The following is a 21,312-nucleotide window of genomic DNA, read 5'->3' on the forward strand; positions in this document are numbered from 1 at the left end:
TGCCTCACGAGAGGCTGGCTGGGGAGAGGGAAGTCAGGGCAGGAGAGAGACAGACACACAGACACAGAGCAAGAAAGACATACACAGAGAGAGACCAGCTACCTCTTGCCCTGCGGTTGGGGCATCTGGTGTCCCTCCTTAACATGCTGGCTCGTGTCCTGGCAACAGTGAGGTTGGGGTTGGGGACCTGCCTTCCGGGGAGCCACTGGGCAGGGGTTGGGGGGCAGGCGGGATGGGAGGAACGTGGTCCCAGCAGCTGTGCCTCTAGCCCCTCGTGTGGTGGCCCAGGGCCAGGCTGCTGTGCCATCAGCCCCTGATGTGGGCGGGACAGACCCATCAACCCCCAGAGAGCCACAGACGACCCTGCACCCCAACACCAGGCTCGAATATACTTGCCACCTGAACTTCCAGTGTATCAGATATTTTTAAGTTTCATTTCAGCCACGAGCATGTCTTGGTTTGAGAAAAGCCAGAAGGCGAGTTGCCTGGGGTGTGAAGCAGGAATTCATGCTTCTGTGGGCTACACCCCCACCCCTTGGATTTGACAAAATGTTCTTCATTCTAACGTTTTAGGACTTAGCAGAATAAATCCACGTTTTAAATAATGCAAGGGATGAACCCACAGAGGGCAGGTTTTTCCCAAGCCATGGGGCCTCCGGGGGGCGGGCGAGCGTCCGCAGGGTCGGGCAGCCCCAGGACTGAGTGAGGGCTGCGTGGCATCAGAACTATGGCCCAGGGGCGGGTGGCGGTGGCGGTCAGAGCTGCAGCGCCTGCCCCCCCCTCCCCCCACTGCTGTGTGTGTGTCCCCAGTTTTAGCGACTCCCATCTGTGTCCAGTGTGGACGGGGCTGTGCTGAGTCCCACCCTCTCTCTGGCCAGGGGCCCGACGTTTTGTTTCATCATGGGGTAGTTATTAGCAGGTTACTTTGTGTCGAGCCTTGGGCTGCGTTTTTACCGGATTACCTCCTTGAATCGTCCCGGCAAACCCAGTGGACAGGTGGCGCGCCTCCCTCCCAGCGGGGGCCTCTGTTCCGGGTACCAGCAGCTTCACGGGTATCTTCTTTGGACCACACCTGGCCTGTGGGGATCTGCTTCCTTTGACCTTGCTTAGAGTTTAAAACATTTGTAATGCTTAAAAATTTGGACTTAAAAGAGAGCATTTAATGCACAAATGTTGTGGGCCCTGTCCTTGGTGCTGGGATGTGGTTTTAAGCAAAACAGATTCCAGTGGGGAGACAGATATTAAATGAGCGTATGCTATTAGCAGGTAGGAAGGTTGTGGGCAAAGCAGGGGATGGAGCATGGGAGGCTTTCAGATAAAATAAGATTTGAGCAGAGACCGGAAGTCAGGGTGGGAGCTGTACAGTGTTTAGGGAGAGGAAGCAGTAAGTGCCAAGGCCCTGCGGTAGGTTCACGTGACATCATGGCAGTGGCTGCAGGTTGAGTAGAAGTCAGGGGAAGAGAGGGAGGAGGTGAGGCAGGGAGTGGGTGGGGGTCAGTCCTGCAAGGTCTTGTAAGGACCATGGCTTTCCCTTGGGGGAGATGGGAGACCCTGGAGGGTGGTAGGTTTGAACTGGATCCATCTGGCTGCTGGTAGAGAATAGCGAGCAGTGGAAGCAGGGCGACCAATTTGAAGTAATGCAGTAATTTTGGGGAGAGAGGATAGTGGCTCAGACCAGGATGGAGGGCATGAGGGGAACACTTCTGGATGTGTTTTCAAGGCAGAGCCAACAGGATTGACTGCTGAGTGACCCAGGAGGTGAGAGGGTGGGGAGTCCGTGATGGCGGTCAGGATTTGGGCCAGGAGGCAATTGGAGGGGGAGGACGGTGAGAGGCCCAGCTTCGGTGGGGGGTGGAGAGTCCATCTTTCTGACGTCTAGGAGGAGAATTGATGGCACCCAGCTCATCCTGTGCCCTGCCTGCATGTTTGGGAGGCTCTCTGGGCTAAGTCTGCATCTGCATCCTCCGGAGGGGCCCTCCAGGGGTGAGGAGGGGGTTCCTGTAAGACAGAACCTCATGCTGGGAGTCCAGTGAAAGTTGGCAACCAGACGGCCCGGGTCAGAAGGGCTGGGAGACGTGTGTTCAGGCTCGCATTTGTAACGTGATGGGTGTGGATTCTTGGGTGGCTTTTCAAGAAGCCGGGTGGGTGCTGGCCAGTGCACACTGGGGAGAATGGAGTCCCGATCCATGTGGAAGGGCAGAAGTGGGTCAGCGGGGGCTGAGTGCAGAGGTGAAGCAGGACACGTGGCGGACGGAGTCCTCCCCAGAGCACCCATCGTTCGTCACTTGCATGGGAGAGCCTGGGGCCAGAAGCCCAGCCAGAACTGGGCTGGGGCTGAGCAGAGGCCCAGAGAATAAAGGAAGGGGGGAGCTGTGTTTGGGAAACGCACTGGTAAGATTTACTGCTCCAGTGGGAGGAGCAAAGGGAGCGAACCCAAACCACCACGACCCTCACAGGTGGAGAGCTGGTCTGTCAGACTCGCTGGAACCTTCACGCCTGGGTGGGTTGAGCAAGGACGGAAGCCCGTGGTTGTGCTCCCACCGCAGACACGGCAGGTCTTTCCCAGTGACCACAGATGTGGCCTCGGGGTCCTCCAGGCATCGGCTCTCGGTTACCCAGAGTTGGCCCGTCCGCCGCACTTGCTTGCTACAGTGTCTAGAACTGCACTGATAGGGAAGTTACTAGTCATATGTGGCCATGTACATTTAAATTAATTAAAATTTAAAAATTAAGTGTCAGTGCGTCTGTTGTACCAGCCACGTCTCCCGTGCCCCGTGGCTACAAGTGGCTCGTGGCTACCATCTTGGACAGCACAGACCACACAGCGTTTGTTTGATTGCCGAAAGTTGGTGCTGTTCTCGAAGGCGACAGCTTGCCCCTTGGGCCGCGGCTCCTAGTTGACAGCTCATTATCCCGCCAAACCTCTGTGGAGCACCTGCTCCGTGTCAACCGTGCCGCGCGAGGGCTGCACACACCACACACGTGGCCGTCTCTGGGCCCAAAGGGCGGTCTCCTGAGATGGCAGAGTCCCCTCGGCCCGCACGGTGGCCCCCATCTCGGGAGACTGTACAGGAGTCCAGGCAAGTGTCCCCTCTCCCCCTCTAGCAGGGTCAGGGTTCTGCGCTGCCCTTGGGTCCGTGTGGTTTCCGCACTGTCGCTGATGACATGGCCTGGTGGTGACTTGTTGGCCCGCCCCCCTCCCCGTCCTGAGATTAAGCACGACGCTGCTTCCTTCTCGGAGCTGACAACTTGGGAGACTCTGGGGATGCTGTTTTCACATCCGAGGGGCTTGTTTAAAGAGATGCCGGTCTTTGAGCTGCCTGTGAATGCCCACAGCCCTTGGCTGAAGACAGCAAAGCGCTCCGGCCCCGTGAGACCAGTCACTGCGGGAGGACCTGAATGCCCAGGCCGTCGGACCTCTCGGGAGGACTGTGTACCTTTGACCTTGCTGGCATTTAGCTCGGGGACTTGCAGAGATGACCAGTGACTGTTCTTTGAGGGACGTGGTGACCGTGTCTTTGGATGGGGCAGCCCGTGCGGGTCCCTCGTCTATATGCTGGCTGCGCGCCCCGGGCACACAGCAGCTCGGGAGTGTCCCGATTTCACACGTCGTGGCCCTTCGCCCTCTCACTGGGGAGAGGTGAGCTGTGTGGATTCTCGCCTCCCGGGGCCTGCCAGGTCCTCCCGCTCCTTGTTTCCTTCCTTGTGCTGCCTCCTCTGCTCAGCTGGTCAGGCCAGGACGGCCACCTGTTGTGGTCCTTGGACGTTTCTTTGGCTTTCAAGTGTCCTGGGAGCTCCAAGAATCTGGAGAAATCAGGCCCAGAGCAGATGTGTTTTTTTTTTTTTTTAAAGATTTTATTTATTTATTGGACAGAGAGATCACAAGTAGGCAGAGAGGCAGGCAGAGAAAGAGAGGAGGAAGCAGGCTCCCTGCTGAGCAGAGAGCCCGATGCGGGACTCGATCCCAGGACCCTGAGATCATGACCTGAGCCGAAGGCAGTGGCCTAACCCACTGAGCCACCCAGGTGCCCCCAGATGTGTTTGTGGACAGCTGTGCATGTGCTCACAGCCCGTGATGGGTTGTAGTGAGGGGTGTGTGTGTGTGTGTGTGTGTGTGTGCACAGCACACACAGAGGACATATGTGAGTGTGCACAAGGACACAGCATGCAGACAGACTCCGTGCTTGCTCGGTGCAGACGCCGCACACAGCCCCCAGCTACCCGGGTGCTGCTGATTTCTCTCTCCCTTTTAAGCCTCCCTCCCTCCGCCCCTTGACAAGGATGTTGTAGAAACTTAGCCGCTCATCTGCCAAGCTCAGGTATCCACACCCCTGCAGCCCACGTGCTCTAATCCACTCCCGAGTGCCGCCCCAGGCCCCCCGGGGGTAGCAGGGGCCTCCTGCTTCTGTCTCAGTCCTGAGCCTCACAAAGGCGAGGCCTGGCCTGAGTCACTGCTAAGGAGAAGGGGACGCGATTGGTTCCTTCCCAGAGCCTGGTGGCAGCCATACAGACCACCTGTCCCTGTCAGGGGTTCAGGGCCCACCTGAGCAGTGCGGCAAATACCTGTTTCCAGATCCCTGCCCGGGCCCGGGACACACGCTGCACCCCAGCCCGTCCCCACCCCACCCCACCTCCGCACAGTGCCCAGGGCGGGCTCCGGTTCTTCTCCATGGGATCTGGGTACCCAGAAAGTCTACTAGAAACTTTCAGGGCTTGTTCGTTCTTTTGCTTCCTTTGGTTCTTTTCCCAGAGCAGGTCAAGGCCTTGACTTGGTGCGCATTTCTAGGACAGCCCACAAAGCACAGCGAACTGGGGAGAGACCACGTGAGGCAGCTGCCCACCTTCCCCATCTCTCTGTGTGGACCCATGTGGCAGGCCCCCTGGCCTCGGCCTGACGGGTCTGGCATGTCCCTGTCCCCTGAACCATCCTGTGGTTGGCCCCCTCCAGTAGCCTCCTCATCCGGCGTCTGGGACCAGAGCTCACTAGCTCTCTGGGCAACATATTCCTTGTTTGAACTGCTTTGACTCGTAGAACATTTTTTTCCTGCTCTAGAAGCGACAGTCTGTTCCCCAAAGCCTTGCCTCACCAGCTTCCTGTTGTGGGAACCTCCAGGCAAGCACCATTCCTTCTCCGCACACCCTCAGGCCTGAAGGTTGCTCCGTGTGGCCTCTGGGTGGCTTCCCAGCCCCTCCGCCCACCTCTGATCCCTGGCCTCAGACTCCTGCGCCCTGTGGTCCCTCCCCGATGAGGGCCCAGGTGAACAGTTTCCTTTAAGGGGGAGCTTCTAAACTTTAATGTGGTCGCAAGTTACCTGAGGTCATCTGGGCCTCATCAGGAAGCGGCCTCCGGTGATGCTTGAGGCTGCCACTCGGAGAGCCAGACGGGGCTCTGGGGCCCGAGGTCCTGAGGGATGGGCTCGTTGGAAGCAGGGACCTCCTGAAGCCCAGACGTCCAGGGATTTGCCATAGATTTCTGCTCTTGCGGGTAGCGGTGTCAAACGATGCCACATTTCCCCCATTAACCTTACTGGGCCCCTTGCGGGCAGTTGGATGGCCTCATGCTGTGGATGTGTCATGGTGGAGGCCTTCTGGGGCCCCCACAGCTGGTCTCTGTCACAGCTGTAGGGTGACTCAGCATTTGGCCCTCACATTTGGCCCTGTTGGTTACATTCAGGGTCCACGGCCAGTCACCGAGACCAGGCCTCGTGGCATTGGCCCTCTCTCCTCCCCTCAGCCTGTGAGGAGGGTGTACAGAGGCTGAGGGAGGTCACTGTGGCCTGCCGGGGTCTGTCATGGAGAGCCAGGAGTCTCCCTCAGTAGCACCTGTCTCCTCTCCTCTGCTCTGCTGACCCATCAGAAGGAATGCCAGCAGCTGCCACAAGCCCTGGCCTGCTCTCCCTGAGGCCCAGAAGGGTCTGGTCTGGGGCGCCTGGGTGGCTTGGTGGGTTAGGCCTCTGCCCTTGGCTCAGGTCATGATCCCAGGCTCCTGGGATCGAGTCCCACATCGGGCTCTCTGCTGAGCGGGGAGCCTGCTTCCCTTCCTCTCTCTGCCTGCCTCTCTGCCTACTTGTGATCTCGGTCTGTCAAATAAATAAATAAAATCTTTAAAAAAAAGAAGGTGGTCTGCTGCCGGGCCACCGTGCTGAGGCAGCCACAGGGGTCTCGGCTGGGTTTGCCTCTGCAAGGAGGACCCGCGTCAGGAGTGGCCGGACGTCCCAGCTCTACTCCACGAGCTCGGGGCAGCACAGAAGGGACGTTCCAGTGGCTCACCCACAGGAGAGTCCTCATACGGGTTTCTAGAACAACACCGTCGGGTCCTTACTAGGGAAGATTTGGTTACGTCATGTTCCTTCATATTTGCAGCAAAATAGTGTCCACTTTGGATGAGAGAATTGCTGTGTCAAAAGCACATTTTTTTGGTGAAAAAGAAAATCCCACCCGTTCTTTCGGTCCAGGAGCCCTGGGTTCTGGTTCTGGATCCGTCACTGACTCTGAGGTACCTGGGGGAAACCACTTACCCCCTCCATGGTTTGATGTGGTCAAAATGGAAGCAGAATTACACACACAGGAAAATACAGGGGAAGTGAGGAAGTTTTAGCAAAGAGGGACGGTGTTGATATTAGCCCGTAGTGTCCATCTGCCTGGAGAGTGGCGAGACTTGAGAACAACAGACAGAAACCAGCCGAGGGGATCGTTCTGTCACTTGGCCCCCCCAGAGAGGACCCCTGCCACCTTCCTCTTGTGCTGTGGGGAGGGGGTCCCCCCCGGCTTCGAACCTGGGCATCAGTCTCCTTCCTCAGCTCATATCCAGGCGGACGTGGGAGTCCGGAGTGAGCCCGGTGGAGTTGCAGGGCCCTTCCCTTTCTAAGAAATCTGGTCATTGCAGCCAAGTGGGGTCAGGGTCACAGCTGGCGTTAACAGGAAGTTTTGTGTTTATTTCCTGTTTAAGAAGCACGTGAAAAATCAGCGGCAGCATAACCATATAACAGTTTTGAAAAACCTCCCGTTTTCTCTGGATTCCATTCGCCAGGTCACAGTACCCTGTTCTCTCCCGCACACGCTCTCCTGCCGTGGTTCAGGGCCACACCTGGGTCTGCCGTCGCCTCCTCAGAATACGGTGTTGGGTCTTTTTCCCTTTGGTCATGTTCGCCTCACGGCACTAGTCATTATGATGATTTCTGAGGTTCATCCCAAGGATGTGTCCCAGTTGAATGAGCCACTTCCTGGGCATTTGGGCCTTCTGGTCTTTTCCACAAGTGAGTGATGTTGCCTTGAAGTCTCTCTGGCATGTATGTCTTTTTCTTTTCGTGGATTCTATCTGTTAGAAAAATTCCCAGGAGAGCCATTAGTGGGCCAGAGGCCTGGAACATTCTTGTGACTCCCAAAACATGTAGTAGTTTCTGTTTGAGGAAGAGCAGGCTCTGCCTCTATGCTGGGGAGACCAAGCCACAGCCCTCAGCTGCTCTGGGTGGCCCTGTTCCCCTGTAGAGGCCTAGCTATGTTTTTAGGGCAATTGGGACTGTGGTCCGGGGCACAGAGCACCTCTCAGGACTGAACTGGTTCCCAGGTTGCCCAGAGAGGCTCTTCCGGAGGGGCGGGGCTCTGAGATGGGGTCTGAGCACGGGGGAAAGGCCTGATCCTGTGGGCGCTGGGTGCGGGCTGCTGGGGCTGGTAGGCGGATTGGCCGGGAGTCCAGCTCAACACTGGGACTTCCTAATCCTTGGTGTCCTGCGACCCCTCCCTGCGCACACACCTGCGTGCCCTCTTCCCTGGGGTGGTGGGCCCTCCCGCACTCCTCACACGTCTACCTCTTCTTCCCCTTAGCGAGCACCTGCACACACACGTGGCGGGGTCCAGGGGATGGGGGGACAGAGGGAGAGCAAGCCTGGGACATGCATGGAAGGAGGGAGCCAGTTCCCTTTCATTGTTGTGCCTGGACCAGACAGAGTTCCTAGGCCTGGCCAAGTGACCCCAGGGACTTTCTTCTCACCCTGGACACCCCACTGGGACTCTTAACCTGTCATAAACCTGTGTGGCCAGCTTCAAGGCCCAAAGGATTTTAGGCCTCGTCTTTCTGAGGCACCTGCTGTCTCCACACCCTCAGGAGCACTTCTGCTCGGGTGACATAACAGCTGCTGTGTATTGAGTGCTTACTGTATACAGGCACCGTCCTGCATGCCCTACGGTGAGGAGTCACTTTTCCTCCTGCTTTACCAATGAGGAAACCAAGGCCAGGGACAGTGAAGAGTCGTGTGGTGTCACCCCGCGTGTCTCGGTGGCGGGGCCTGAATTGGGCCGTGGGGTCCAGAGCTCAAGCTCTTCCCGTCCATGTGCTCCTGTCCCTACCGGCCGGATTCCTGCCCCAGCGCTCACCGCCTTCACCCCTCCAGACTCCAGCAGCTCCCCGCAGGCCGCCCTGAGAGCTGGCGGGGCCCCAGGTCTCCGGCTTGTCCGGAAAACCCCTCCTGGTAGCCCCCGTTCTGCCCCCGCTGAGTGCTTGCCCCTGCCTGGGGTCAGTCCGGTTTCCGAAGGCCCCTCACCACGCGCGGGTAGCGGGCACAGGGACCGTGCCCCGTGCTCCTTCCTGGGCTCAGGGCGGGGGGGGGGGCACGGCAGGGCACACCAGGCTGATTTGGGCCCCTCATTTCTCCGCAGTGGTGCCTCCCGGGGGGTGGTTAGCTGTGGGGGCCACATAGCTGTGGAAATGGGAGGAAGGCGGTAATGGCTGTGGTGCTTCAGGTAAGACCCGTGCCCCGCACGCTGGACCGAGGGCCCACCTGGTCCTTAATGGGGTGATTAGCCACAAGAAGGAGGGACAGGCGAGAGGGACTTCCTGTGGCAGGGGTGAGTGGGCCGGGCTCTGGTCTGCGCACAGTCGTGGGAGCAGAAGGGAGGGGCTGCCCCTGCCGCACAGCCATCTTCTCCCAGAGCAGGTGAGGCCCCAGCCCTCTGCCTTATGGGGGGCACGGGCCTGGGCCCCTGAGGGGCTCCTGGCTGCCTCACTCCGGGGAGAAGAGCAGAACCTCCACACCTTGGTTCTCCTGCCCCAGTGAGAGGCATGTTTAATATGCAGGGCTGGGGCCTCTGGCCTCGGGGTCCACTGAACACAACAGAGAACAAGAGCCAGTGGGACCCGCATCCTCCCAGGCCCTTGTGGAAGGCGGGGTCCCCACTCCTGTGCCCAACAGGACCCACAGTCCCTGTTTCTCTGTGGTCCTGTGACGCCTGGCCTGGCCCCGGGCGCTGAGGACGCGGAGCAGCTCTTGGTTTCCTGCCACCCCTGCACCAGCAGCGGGCCGGCTAGACACGGTGCTCCTGGACCCCCCTCCCCTCCCGCCTGGCCCCTCCCTGTCCGTCAACCTGGTCAGCAGCACGTGGTCTGGTCCCTCAGAATCACTCCAGCACAGGGGACAGACCCAGACGCGCCTCTCCGTTCCCTCCCATTCCCGCTGTGCCCCCCCCCGCCCCCCGCTTCTCCCAGGCTGCCCTCAGTTTTGCTGCCGCGCCCCACAGGCCTCCGGAGAGCCTCACCTTAGCCACACTTCCCGAAGCCGTTGACGCTTCTGAGCTTCCATCCCGCAAACCTCAGCTTGAGCCTCAGCCTCAGGTTTCTCCCCACTGCCCTTCACTGCCCGCCCTCGGGGGAGGCCGCGCACCCTTGGTGACGTGGCGCCCGGCCTGGGCTTCCCTGTCCGGCTTCACCTCCTCCTGGGGTCCGTCTCCTGCCCGGGCTCCCAGCCCCACAGCCGGCTCAGCCTCTGCCTGCAGTATGTCCCAAACCAGCCCTGTCTCTCCCTTCACGTCTCTCTGCCTCTCTGGTCCTGACCCTCAGACCAGCACCTTCCACCCAGAAGCCCAAGCCATGGGCCTGTCCTGCCTGCTTGGTGCAGACCCTCCCTCTGCCTGGGTGACAGCTGACTGGTCACCCCGCCCCACCCCACCGTGTCTGCCCTGGTCCTTCTCTGCAGCTTTCAGGAAGGAGCAGTCCTGTTCCTCTCCTGGCACCTGAGGCCCTTTGTGTGCAAAATGGGGGTCAGCAGACATTTTCTGGAAAGGGCCGGAAGAGCCCTTTCAGTTTTGCAGGCCATATGTTCTCTGTCACAACAACTCAGCTCTGCTGTTGGAGGGAGAAGACAGCCGTAGATGACACGGAAACAAGCGAGTGTGGCTGGGGGGCCAGCAAGACTACTTTTGTGCAAACAGGCAGTGGCGGGATTCGCCCAGCAGATGGCAGTGTGCTGACTGCGCCCCCCACACCGCCCCCCTCCCCGACACCCCCATCCGAACCCACCTCTGGAGCTGCAGTTCCCTGTTTCTCCCTCCACTGAAGGACTTGCAGGTCCCTGAACCTGGGGTCCTTAGGTCTCTGTGCCTTATTTTTGTGGCTCCCTCAGACGAGATGTTCTCAACATCTTAATCTTCAAGCCTCACTTCCAGGAAGCCCTCCTGATTGCCCCTGACACCCCCCGGCTGATTCTGGAACCCTTCTTTCTTACTCCCCTGCTCTCCCTCGCTCATCTGGGCACGTACCATACCACACCGCAGTGGGCACACTTACCTGTCCCCCATGAGACCCTCAGCCCTCTGAGGGCAAAGACTCACTCCTTCGGTAGCGTTGGTACCCAGCGGGCTACCTGGCACCTGGTAGGTCTTCGGTCATGTCGAGTCAGAATTCTTAAGTGATTGCTCTGTGCAAGGTGGGGTGGATGACACAGGTCCTGCCCTTGGGGGCTCCCAGCGATGTAGGCACTGTCGGCTTCCCTGTGGCCTTGAGGATGTTCTAGAGGCACAGAAACAAGCATGGGTTTCTTTATGAGTGTCTGACTCCCGTCAGGGCCCGAAGAAGCTCCGTCACAGGAAGTTGCTGCCTCGGCCTGTGGCTGCTTCCCCGCGTGGGGTCTGCGCGGAAGGGCTCTGGCCGACGTCTGCGGCCGGAAACCTCCGAACCCGCCTCTGGAAGGATGCAGGCCAGACCTGCCTCCCCATAATAACCCTGTCCTCCTCCTCGCAGGAGAACCTTATGCTTTCCATCCTGCCCAAGCACGTGGCTGACGAGATGCTGAAGGACATGAAGAAGGACGAGAGCCAGAAGGACCAGCAGCAGTTCAACACCATGTACATGTACCGGCACGAGAACGTCAGGTGCGCCGCCCCCCCGCCCGGGCAGCAAGAGCGGGACGGGGGCCGGACGTCGTGGGTCGGCCGTGCCCTGCGGAGTTCCAGAGCCCTCCCCAGGCCTAGAAGCCGGGCCACCCCCGCCGTGTGAGCCGCAGCCCCTGCGGGAGCAGTGGCGCTGGCCAGTGCTGGGGCTGAGACATCTGGGCCTTGTGGTCCAGCCCGTCATCCTACAGACATCACCCTGGGCGGGGAGGTGACATCCGGGAGGTCACCCAGCCATTCAGGGCCAGCACTGGAGCTCACAGCCACGCTCCTTCTAGGAAGGGTGGGTTCACCCTGGAGCCAGGAGCAGGCAGCGTTGGGGAAGGGGGCCCTGTTGAGGAGGGGCTCACAAAGTAGCAGAGCCCCAAATCTGCCCTGGAAGTGCGGGATCTCACTGCTTTGGGGCCTGAGCAAGGGCAGCCCCGCCAGGATCCTGGCTGCCTGCGCTTGGGAGCCGGGGCTGGCGGGGGGGGGGGCCAGTGCGATGTCTGCAGCCTCATGGCCGTGGCCCTCCCTCCCCCCGCAGCATCCTCTTTGCGGACATCGTGGGCTTCACCCAGCTGTCCTCGGCCTGCAGCGCCCAGGAGCTGGTGAAGCTGCTCAATGAGCTGTTTGCCCGCTTCGACAAGCTGGCTGCCGTGAGTACCCGGGCTCATCTGGCTTTCGGGGTCGGGGGCCCCCTCGGGGCGCGGGCCTGGCCCTCCCTAGTGCACCCGGTTTCCTCCCGCTGTGTCAAGGAGGGACTCAGAGCCACCCCCACCCCCGTCCCTTCAGAAATACCACCAGCTGCGGATTAAGATCCTGGGCGACTGCTACTACTGCATCTGCGGCCTGCCCGACTACCGGGAGGACCACGCCGTCTGCTCCATCCTCATGGGGCTCGCCATGGTGGAGGCCATCTCGTGAGTGGGGGGGTCTGGGGCGAGGGCCGGGGACTACGGGAGAGGCAGGCCTTCATGGTGTGCACCGCCGGGCGGGTGCCGTGTTGGTCGGCAGGCTGCTCGGTGCCCAGTTCTGGGCAGCGGGGACGTGGTTCGCATTCATCACGGCCGAGGGGCCGCGAGCCTTCCACGGTCTCCGAGGGGCCCAGCCTCCATCCGCCAGGGTTTTCTGGAGAAGTGGCAGTCACGGTGAAGTCTGTCACGCCCCTTCACGCTTGCTGGGCCTCTCCTCTCAGATCCCCTATCCTTCTCTCGGTGTTTTCTCACTGTGAGCCTCCAGGCTCATCTCAGAATGCCCTTGTGTGGCCATGTGGGACTGGAATCCTGGCCTCTACTCTGGGCTCCCAGCCAGGGCTCCTGCCTCCGGTGCTGTGAGGCATGAGGACGTGACCCTTGTCTTCACACTTCCCATCGCTGTCCTCCCACAAGCCCCTTGGAGGCCCGACCAGGCAGGCCCTGGCCACATCAGACCCCCAAAGGAGACCCCCAAAGGGAAGGGGGCTCCTTGCTGAAGCTTCTCCCCTCAACCATGGTGGGGACCAACAGGGGTCACCTTGCCACCAGAGGGCTGTTTTGCATTGTTATCCTCTTCTGGGTTAGAGCTCCTTTGACATTGGCCTAGAAACAGATGCTGTGCTGGGGTGGGGGGCAGTTTTCGCGGCTGCACGTGGGCCCCGGCGTGGTGTCCAGCACAGGTGGATGTGGGGAAGCAGCAGCCTTTGCTCTGTTGTCTCCCGCCTGCACCCCCATCACATGAGCCTGTGATGGGGAGTCTGGGCGCAGGCCTGCTGGACCCCCAACCGCAGGTTACTCAGCTCAGGTGGAGGCAGAGAGCTGGGGGGGGTGCCGGGAGTCCGCTGGGCCTGGAGGGGAAAAACCCCATGTAGAACTCCTCCCACGGGCACAGAGGGCTGGTCACCTTGCCACGGCCAAGCCTGAGCCCCCCTCCTCTCCACGTGTGCCTGGCAGGTACGTGCGGGAGAAGACGAAGACGGGGGTGGACATGCGTGTGGGGGTGCACACGGGTACCGTGCTGGGGGGCGTCCTGGGCCAGAAACGCTGGCAGTACGACGTGTGGTCGACCGACGTCACTGTGGCCAACAAGATGGAGGCCGGTGGCATCCCCGGGTGAGCAGCGTTTCTTCCCGGCGGGGAGGTGCGGGGGCTGAGGCAGGGGTTGGCAGTGACCATGCAGCCGCCCACCTGGCGGGAGCTCTTTCCCGGACTCAGCCGGTCAGGGTGGACACCCCCGAGGGCAGTCATGATTCATTTCTCTGCGGTGACTCCCCAGAAATGGGTTCCTTACCCCCGACAGCCGTGTTGCAGCTAGGAACCCACGAGGTACCCAGCTAGGTACCTCACGGCAGACTTGAGGGCGGCCTTCCGAATTCCTTACCTCCCTCAGTGCTCTGGGCGGCCGAGGACGTGTCCTCCCTGCCTCATGGGTGTAGCGCTGAGGCTCAGAGGGCTGGGTGGCCTCCCCTGGGGTCTGCCGGCCTGATGGGCCTGATGGGCCCTGGGCCCGGGCCTCTCGCTGCCGTCCAGGCGCGTGCACATCTCCCAGAGCACCCTGGACTGCCTGAAGGGCGAGTTCGACGTGGAGCCAGGCGAGGGGGGCAGCCGCTGTGAGTACCTGGACGAGAAGGGCATCGAGACCTACCTCATCATCGCGTCCAAGCCGGAGGTGAAGAAGACAGCCGCCCAGCATGGCCTCGGCGGCCCGGTGAGTCCCCCACCCGCCCCGGACAGGGCACGGGAAGGCGGGTTCTAGCAGCAGGGCAGGTAGAAGAGAGGGCAGGGGTGTGTGGAGGGGGCACCCTGGTGGGGGCGGGAGGAAGCAGGCTCTGGGGAAAGGAATGGGCCTGGCTCCGGCGGGTTGAGAGAGGGGAGGCCCCCGGAGGTGTCTCTGTCGCCCTGGGATGGCAGCTGGTGAAGACAGGTCTTCCCTACGTGGGGGAAGCGGTCGGAGCCATGGGAGAGCTGGCCAGGATGCCAGCAGGCCGGGGGCAGGGAGTGGGGTTGGCTGGGTCACCGAGGGGAAGAACGGAGGCCGGGGAGGTTTGCTGGGTGGGAGATGAAGCAAGAACAGGATGGAAACCGTGAAACCGTCCCGCCCTGTTCTCGTCCCTGTGCCACTTCCCTGCATCTCCTCAGACCGGGTGCCCTCAGCAGCTGCCTGGCTTCTCCTGCCCTGCGCTGGCCTCCTGGCAGGCCATCTGGTTAGGAGCCACCAGGGGCCGCTGCAGAAATGGGCCTTCTGTCGTCCTCTACTGAACCTGGGAATTGTTTTGGTCCTTGTAACGTTGTACTTAGGAACCCACCCGTCATGAGAATCGAATGACTGAGGAGTTTGGTGCTCTCGGGGTCGACTTGTGGTCCGAGACCGAGACCGTCCCAGGGCTGGGGCTTTGCATAGTAATGACAAAAGCAGAGTGTGAGCCGGTCTGGGGAGGCTTCAGGGACTGTGGCTGAAGATGTGGCCCGTGGGGAAAAGAAAAATACACACCTTCTCCCCTTCCCAAAAATGTATGGTGATGACCAGCAAATCAAACACAAAGACTCATCCGTTAACTTTAATCACAACCACTATTCCGGGAGTGCTTCTGGGCATCTGTTATCTCATTCTTCAAGACAACCCTGCGAGAAGGGGGCTGTTGTCATACCCACTTTGCAGAGGAGGAAACTGAGGCCCAGAACTCTGCAGGCGAGTTGCAGATCTAGTAGGCAGCAGAGTAGGGCCTGGTCCCCCGGCCTGCCGGCCACCCTGCCTCCCAAATGTGTGTGGGTCGCTCCCGTGTGCAGCTCACACAGACTCAGCACCGGAGGGGACGCACGGGTGTGTGGGCCACCGCCTCACTCCGAGTAATGTAAAATCCCCCGGTGCCCGTGGTAAAGCGGAGGACAGCTCAAGATGCATTGTGTTGCATGTAAGGTTTGAGCTACAGTTAAATGCTCCAAAGAACTCAGAAGAGTAGGAACCGGTCTTTCAGAAATTAGGAACTGTCAGAGTAGAAAGGAAAGCCTCATGAGAGAAGACTTGACCTTGCCCCCAAATTAACAAGTCCTTTGTATTTGTCAGAGTGCTGCATACAGAACTTCAACATACTCCCTAGCACATGTTAAAAATGTGTCTCCTAGGCTGTTCTACGAGACCGTAATAGACAATACTTTAGAAAATCACCTACTTTTTTGTGAAGTGCTTGGAAATTTATAATTTCTGGGATATAAAATTTTGTAAGTAGAGAAATGTTCTTCCATTCAAAATTACCCCCAAATTGGGTTTTACCAGGGACCACCGTGAAGTCACAAAGCAGCAGTCAGATAGGTCTTTGGGACACTCATTCCCGTTTGTTCTAATCTTGTATTCTATTGTGCTGATTCTAACAACCCTTGCATGGTGTGAAATTTGGGTCCGGCATTGTTTGCCTGACAGCCCCACTCCGAGGGTGCAGATGAGGCCACTGAGGCACAGGGAGCGCGGGCAGAGCGGGCCTTATGAAGCTGTTGAGCTTGAGTTCTTAGTCAGCTTCCAAAGGAGAGAAAGGTTGAGCTTGTGGTCGCATCGTTTCACACGTGAGCACGGAAGCCATGAGCGAGGAGGAAGGGGTCCGCGCGGAGGCTGCTGCCCGCACAGGATGGGTGGCGGTGGCCGCCGGCACACTGACCTTGCCGTCCGGGGTGCCCCGTCACACGCGTCAGCCAGCGCCCCTTCTGATGGAAACATGGACAGCGTTCTCTCTTCAACACTTCTTTCAGTGACATGTTGTGGCCATCGAGGTTTTCAGTATTTTGTAAAGTTGATTTTTAACGGTTTCTTAATGCTCCTGCCGGAAAAATTTCTTGAAGTAGGAAGGCTGGGTGAAGGGTTCTGCACGTGGGAAGTTTTTTTTTTTTTTTAAAGATTTTATTTATTCATTTGACAGACAGAGATCACAAGTAGGCAGAGAGGCAGGCATAGAGAAAGGGGGAAGCAGGCTGATGCAGAGAGGAGCAGAGAGCCTGATGCAGGGCTCGATCCCAGGATCCTGAGACCATGACCTGAACCAAAAGCAGAGGCTTAACCCACTGAGCCACCCAGGTGCCCCTGCACGTGAGAAGTTTTACTCCTGTCCCCGCTCACTCACCTCCTGATGCCCCCCCGCCCCCGGGCACCCTCCCTGCCTGGCTCTATACCCGGCTTTGGCCCCCTTCAGCTTTGTGGGGGCTCCTGGTTGACCAGAGCAGGGAACCCTCGCTCAGGCGGCCGTCATCAGGCTCTTGTCAGACGTCCAGCACGTGTCAGCCCTGCTGCATCTCGGGGACTTTGAACGTTTAGCTGTGGTAGCTCGTCCCCCCTCCCCCCCGCCCCTGTGTCCCCTTGTTCATGGCAGGGCAATGCACAGATGAACCACGCATCACGGCTGGTGTAGCTCGTGTGGCCAGCTCGGCGACTGTTCCAGAAGTCTCCTCCTCAGCCAGATGTGTATAAGGCGACATCTCCATGCATCAGGAGCAGTAACGCATGGACGATATGGGGGGGGGGTGACGCAGGTGTAGTGGGGGGGACAGTGGGGCGAAAGAAGGAAGGTGGTGAGGGGATCTCCTCGGGAAGTCACAGCAGCGAGCGCGGTCCCACTTGCAGAAATCTGGGCCGGCGGTTCAGCGCAGCAGAGCGATGGACGGGGAGGAGGAGAATCCTCGCGAGTCCTTCCCGGCTGTTGAAGAGCTTCCAGGCCTCTCCCTGCCCACCCTGCCCTGTTGCAGGCTCACCCAGTCTCCTTGTCTCAAATGCCGCCTCTGACGACTCCCGGGTCTCCACCTCAGGCCCAGCGGCTTGCCCGCACTCACCCCTGCACGAGCAGGACAGCTCCGTCCCAGGCCCGGGGCCTGCTCATCCCTCCGTCCGCCCATCTCCTCGGCGGCCACTTCGTTCTTTCAGCAGCTCAGACCGAACACTGAACACAGGCTCGAGCCCTGTCTCTACGGGACACAAGCCAGCTCTGTCGACCCTCCTGTGAGGGAGGGCTCTCCCCGCCCCCCCACCCAGCACCCTCCCACCGGCCACCACCTCCCACCGCGAGCCAGGCAGGGCTGTGCCTGTGTGGCCAGATCGCAGGTCTCCAGCCAGTCATCCTGCTGCTGACCCGGTCCCGCCGTCCCTTCTCCACAGCAGGCAGTGCTCCCGCTGAGTGACAGGGGACATCCTGTCACTGCCTTGGTCTCTGCCTCCCTCCGAGGAGGGAGGCCTCCCATGGAGGCCGGGAGAACCCAGGACACCCAGGCCTTTGCTCTGCTGTCACTCATTGCTTTGGCAGCAGCACGGGCCTCCTGGAGGCGGGGGGACATGCCTGTTGCAGGACCTTTGCACCAGCTTCTCTCTCTTCTTGGGGTGGGGGAGAGGGGGTGGGGGCATCCCCCCGGGAGCTGCAGGATTCACTCCTTCGGGTCATCACTGAACTGTCTCCCTCGCGGGGACACCTCCCCTGACCTCGTTACCATCTCGCTCCCCAGCGATCCCTATGCCCCTTTCCCACTTTACCTTTCTCCAGAGCACTTCCCCCTTCTTCCAGACTGTACTGATTTGACTGACTTGCCTTCCTGCTGCCTTTCCTCGCTAGAATGTGAGCTCCACAGTCAGGATTTCCGGTGTACCCCCAGAAGTTTAGGGATTCGGCCAACGCCCATGAATCGAGAGGACTGTTCGGCCGTGTTACAGGGTTTGACTTACTCTGTCAAGGAAAGGGACTCGTCACTGGGGAGACGGGCTGGTGGGACTTAATCAGACTTTTGGAAGGCGTTCGTCAGGTTCTTTGACCGACAAGGACCTCTGTGTCAGGGACTGTGTCAAGCTATTGTTTTAGAAATAGGGGGGTGGGAGGTTGGGGTACCAGGTGGTGGGTATTATAGAGGGCACGGCTTGCATGGAGCACTGGGTGTGGTGAAAAAATAATGAATACTGTTTTTCTGAAAATAAATAAATTGGGAAAAAAAAAAAAAGAAATAGGAGTGGGAACAGGAGGGTCTTTCTCTGCTTAGAAAAATTCCAATCGTAGAAACAGGTACCGGCAGAGTACAGCGTTTTAAAATCAACGTCCTAGAGAAGGAGTCAGGTAGTGACCTTTCTTAGCCTCCCGTGGCAAGATTCCAGACGGAGGGTGGACCGAGCGGGGGTGCCGGGGCGGGCGGGCAGCTGACGGCCGCTCCTTCCCGCGCAGGCCCTGCTGAACGGCGCCCCGGCCTCCTCCAAGCCCGGGTCCCCCGCCCTCATTGAGACCAAGGAGCCCAACGGGAGTGTCCACACCAGTGGCTCCACGTCGGAGGAGCCCGAGGACCAGGATGCCCAGGTGCGTGCAGGGTGAGGGCCGGGGCGTGAAGGTTGCCAGAGGAGGTGTCCTGTATGGGACTCGGGCACCTGGCCACTGGCTCTGCTCCTTTTCAGCACTGTCCCCTTGGGCGTCACCTCCTCCCCTGGTCCCACGGTCTCCTTAGTAGTTCCTGGGCTGGGGGTGGGTAGGGACAAAAGAGGTTCTCAGCTCGGAGGCTTTTGTCTAGCCCTCCTGTCCCAGAATCCTGTGGCTTTGTCAGTGAGGACATCCGTGGAAAATTCTGTAGGGACTGACGAGACCTCAGCGTGGGCTCACCCGTCTGGCGAGGTCCAGACTCCACGAGGCCTGGGCACAGATGGGGCATTTCCAAAGCAGTGAACATGGTCCCCGCCGAGGACGGGGTCCTTGCTGGGAGAACATCCAGGGCCTGCCCTTGACTACGGAGCTGCCCGGCTACGTTCACTGACGAAGGCAGCTGCCCTGTGACCGGAAGCCCGGCCTTGCCTGTCCTCCCTGTCCCGGTCCCTCTAGGTCAGGCTCTGCGGACCGAGAGGGGACACAGGGCGGGGAGCTGCTGGGTTTTTCTGGATCACGATGACACTCAGCAGCTTTTCCCTAGTGTGATTTTCTTGATGCAAAGTGGAAATACAGACCCGACGTGACTCAGCAACAAGGGCGCCGTGGTTTTAGCAGCCTCTGGCTTTCCTGTCCTCAAGCTCAGCCACTCTCCCACGCGTACTTTGGGGACACAGGTTCTCGGTGCTGGAGCAGACCTCCCACGTCATTTTAACAGGGAAGAAAGTTGGAGCGGGGGAACAGGCGTGACATGGGTCCTAATGTCAGCCAGTGGCACCGGAGCTTAAGGCCGGGCCGTCTTGGTTCTGGCTTCGCGTGCACTCTGGACCGGTACACACAGCTCCGATGGGCCCAGTGTCCCTTGTTATTTGGGCCGATGGCCGTGGAATCAGTCTGGATTCCCATCTCTGGAGCCGAAGCTTATCCGTTATGGGAATAAAAATGGTAGCGGCCCCAGCCCCACCAGCCCCAGCCCCACCAGCCCGCTAGTGACAAGGGCGTCCTTTCCTCTCCAAGCACTTCCACCCCCCAGACCTTCCTTCCCCAGGTGAGCTTGATGTGTGTTCCTTTAAGAGCTCCCAGAAGCCCAAGGGTTGGGGGTGGTTCACCTCCCCAGGGATAACCAGGGGTGACCCCACGGCTGGGTCACAGCAGTCTCACACCGCCGGCCCCCGCTCCCCGACGGGCTGCTGTTAGCAGGTGGTCACTGCAGAGCCGTGGGGCCAGGAAACCAGGAAGAACTGTGTCTTTGGGTCCAGACCCAAGCAGGACGCAGCTGCAGGGGGGCATCGGGAACACTTCCCACCAAGTGGTTCCTAGAGTGGAGGGCCTAGTCCTCCTGAGTGTGATTCCTTTTGTTCCCCTCCCCTGACCACCCTCTTCCCCCAACTCGCCCCGCGTCCCTCCCGCCCGCCCCCACCTGGCGCACTGGCTCGCAGGCCGACAATCCCTCGTTCCCCAACCCGCGCCGGAGGCTGCGCCTTCAGGACCTGGCAGACCGAGTGGTGGATGCCTCCGAGGACGAGCACGAGCTCAACCAGCTGCTCAACGAGGCGCTGCTGGAGCGAGAGTCCGCCCAGGTGTAAGTGGTCCCCCTGCGCGCACCTCGTAGGCCCTAGCTCAGGGGTCAGCTGTCCCGGGTGGGGACCCTTCCGATGGGCCAAGACGGGTGTGACATTTATCATTTCCTGGGTCTCATTTCCTTTGCAGAGTGAAGAAGAGAAACACCTTCCTCCTTTCCATGCGGTTCATGGACCCCGATATGGAAACCCGCTACTCGGTGGAGAAGGAAAAGCAGAGCGGGGCTGCCTTCAGCTGCTCCTGTGTTGTCCTGCTCTGTACGGCCCTGGTCGAGATACTCATCGACCCCTGGTGAGGGAGGGCATGGCAGGAGCCGAGAGGCCGGGAGAGGGTGAGGGGGTGAGCGTCCTAGGCCAGGCGGGAGGGAGGAGGTCGCTGGCTCCGCTGGAGCAGGACACTGGGGCAGAAGCTTGGTCTCGTTCTTGCCTCCAGTGGAGCTGCCCAGGTGAATTCAGGCCCAGGTGTCGCTAGGACCGTGCTCTGGACCCCCTTCTTCCTGTGTACCCCGGGGTTCTAGAATAGCACTAGCATCAAAACCCAGACCGAGAAAGCCCAGGGACAGAGAGGGGTCCAGGAGGTTGGAGATCTTGGCTGCGTGGGCCTGAGTGGGGCGGGGACAAGGAGACAGAAGATGGGGACACTCCTCAAGCCCAGTCGTCAGGGCTGATCTGGCTCCCATCTCTTGCTTCATCTTAGCAGATGGATTTCAGGCTCTGGGTATAACCAGACCCCTGGCACCCAGCAGTAGGTTGTCCGGGGCAAGGAATGTTCTGGAGTCCTCGCCCCAACTGTTGAGACCCGAGTAGAGGGCGGCTGCCCGCCCCCTCCCTCCCCATAACCCCCCCCCCCACCGCAGCTCGCTCCTATGCAGGGTTCCTGCTCCCTGTGAAGGGGGGCGGTGGAGACCTGCCCCAGCTGTAGCTGGGGGAACCGTGAGGAGCCTTGGATTTCGTCACAGCTTCTGGACACAGTTTCCTTGCCAGTCTGTTGCACCGCTGTATCACCAAGCTTCCCTAAGCCAGACGATGGTGGTACTGAACGCTTGAAGGTGGTCACGTCTGCCACTAACCCCTGGGAGGGCTGGGTCACATGCGTTCGTTCAGCGCACAGACGGCGGCTACTCCGCGCCAGGCACCGGGGGGGCCAGGACGTGCCGTGAACACAGCGCAGCAGCTCCCCGGCCCGCGTGGAGCTGATGCCCTCGTAGCGGGCATCAGAACGGGCGCGCAGGCAGGGGCCAGCGGGGCGGG

At 60.1% G+C, this 21,312-nt stretch overlaps 1 protein-coding gene across 1 annotated transcript in view; it reads left to right on the forward strand.

Moving 5' to 3' along the window:
• ADCY3 (adenylate cyclase 3) overlaps positions 1-21,312 on the forward strand; it is a 79,539-nt gene that overhangs the window by 47,322 nt on the left and 10,905 nt on the right. The window contains exons 4-11 of the mRNA XM_044261968.1: positions 11,012-11,142; positions 11,687-11,798; positions 11,935-12,062; positions 13,071-13,229; positions 13,647-13,824; positions 18,296-18,424; positions 19,921-20,063; positions 20,192-20,353. Of these exons, the coding sequence (XP_044117903.1) occupies positions 11,012-11,142; positions 11,687-11,798; positions 11,935-12,062; positions 13,071-13,229; positions 13,647-13,824; positions 18,296-18,424; positions 19,921-20,063; positions 20,192-20,353 (1,142 nt within the window). The remainder of the gene's footprint in view (positions 1-11,011; positions 11,143-11,686; positions 11,799-11,934; positions 12,063-13,070; positions 13,230-13,646; positions 13,825-18,295; positions 18,425-19,920; positions 20,064-20,191; positions 20,354-21,312) is intronic.

Source organism: Neovison vison, chromosome 8 (assembly GCF_020171115.1).
Source record: "Neovison vison isolate M4711 chromosome 8, ASM_NN_V1, whole genome shotgun sequence".
Classification (NCBI taxonomy): Eukaryota; Metazoa; Chordata; class Mammalia; order Carnivora; family Mustelidae; genus Neogale; species Neogale vison.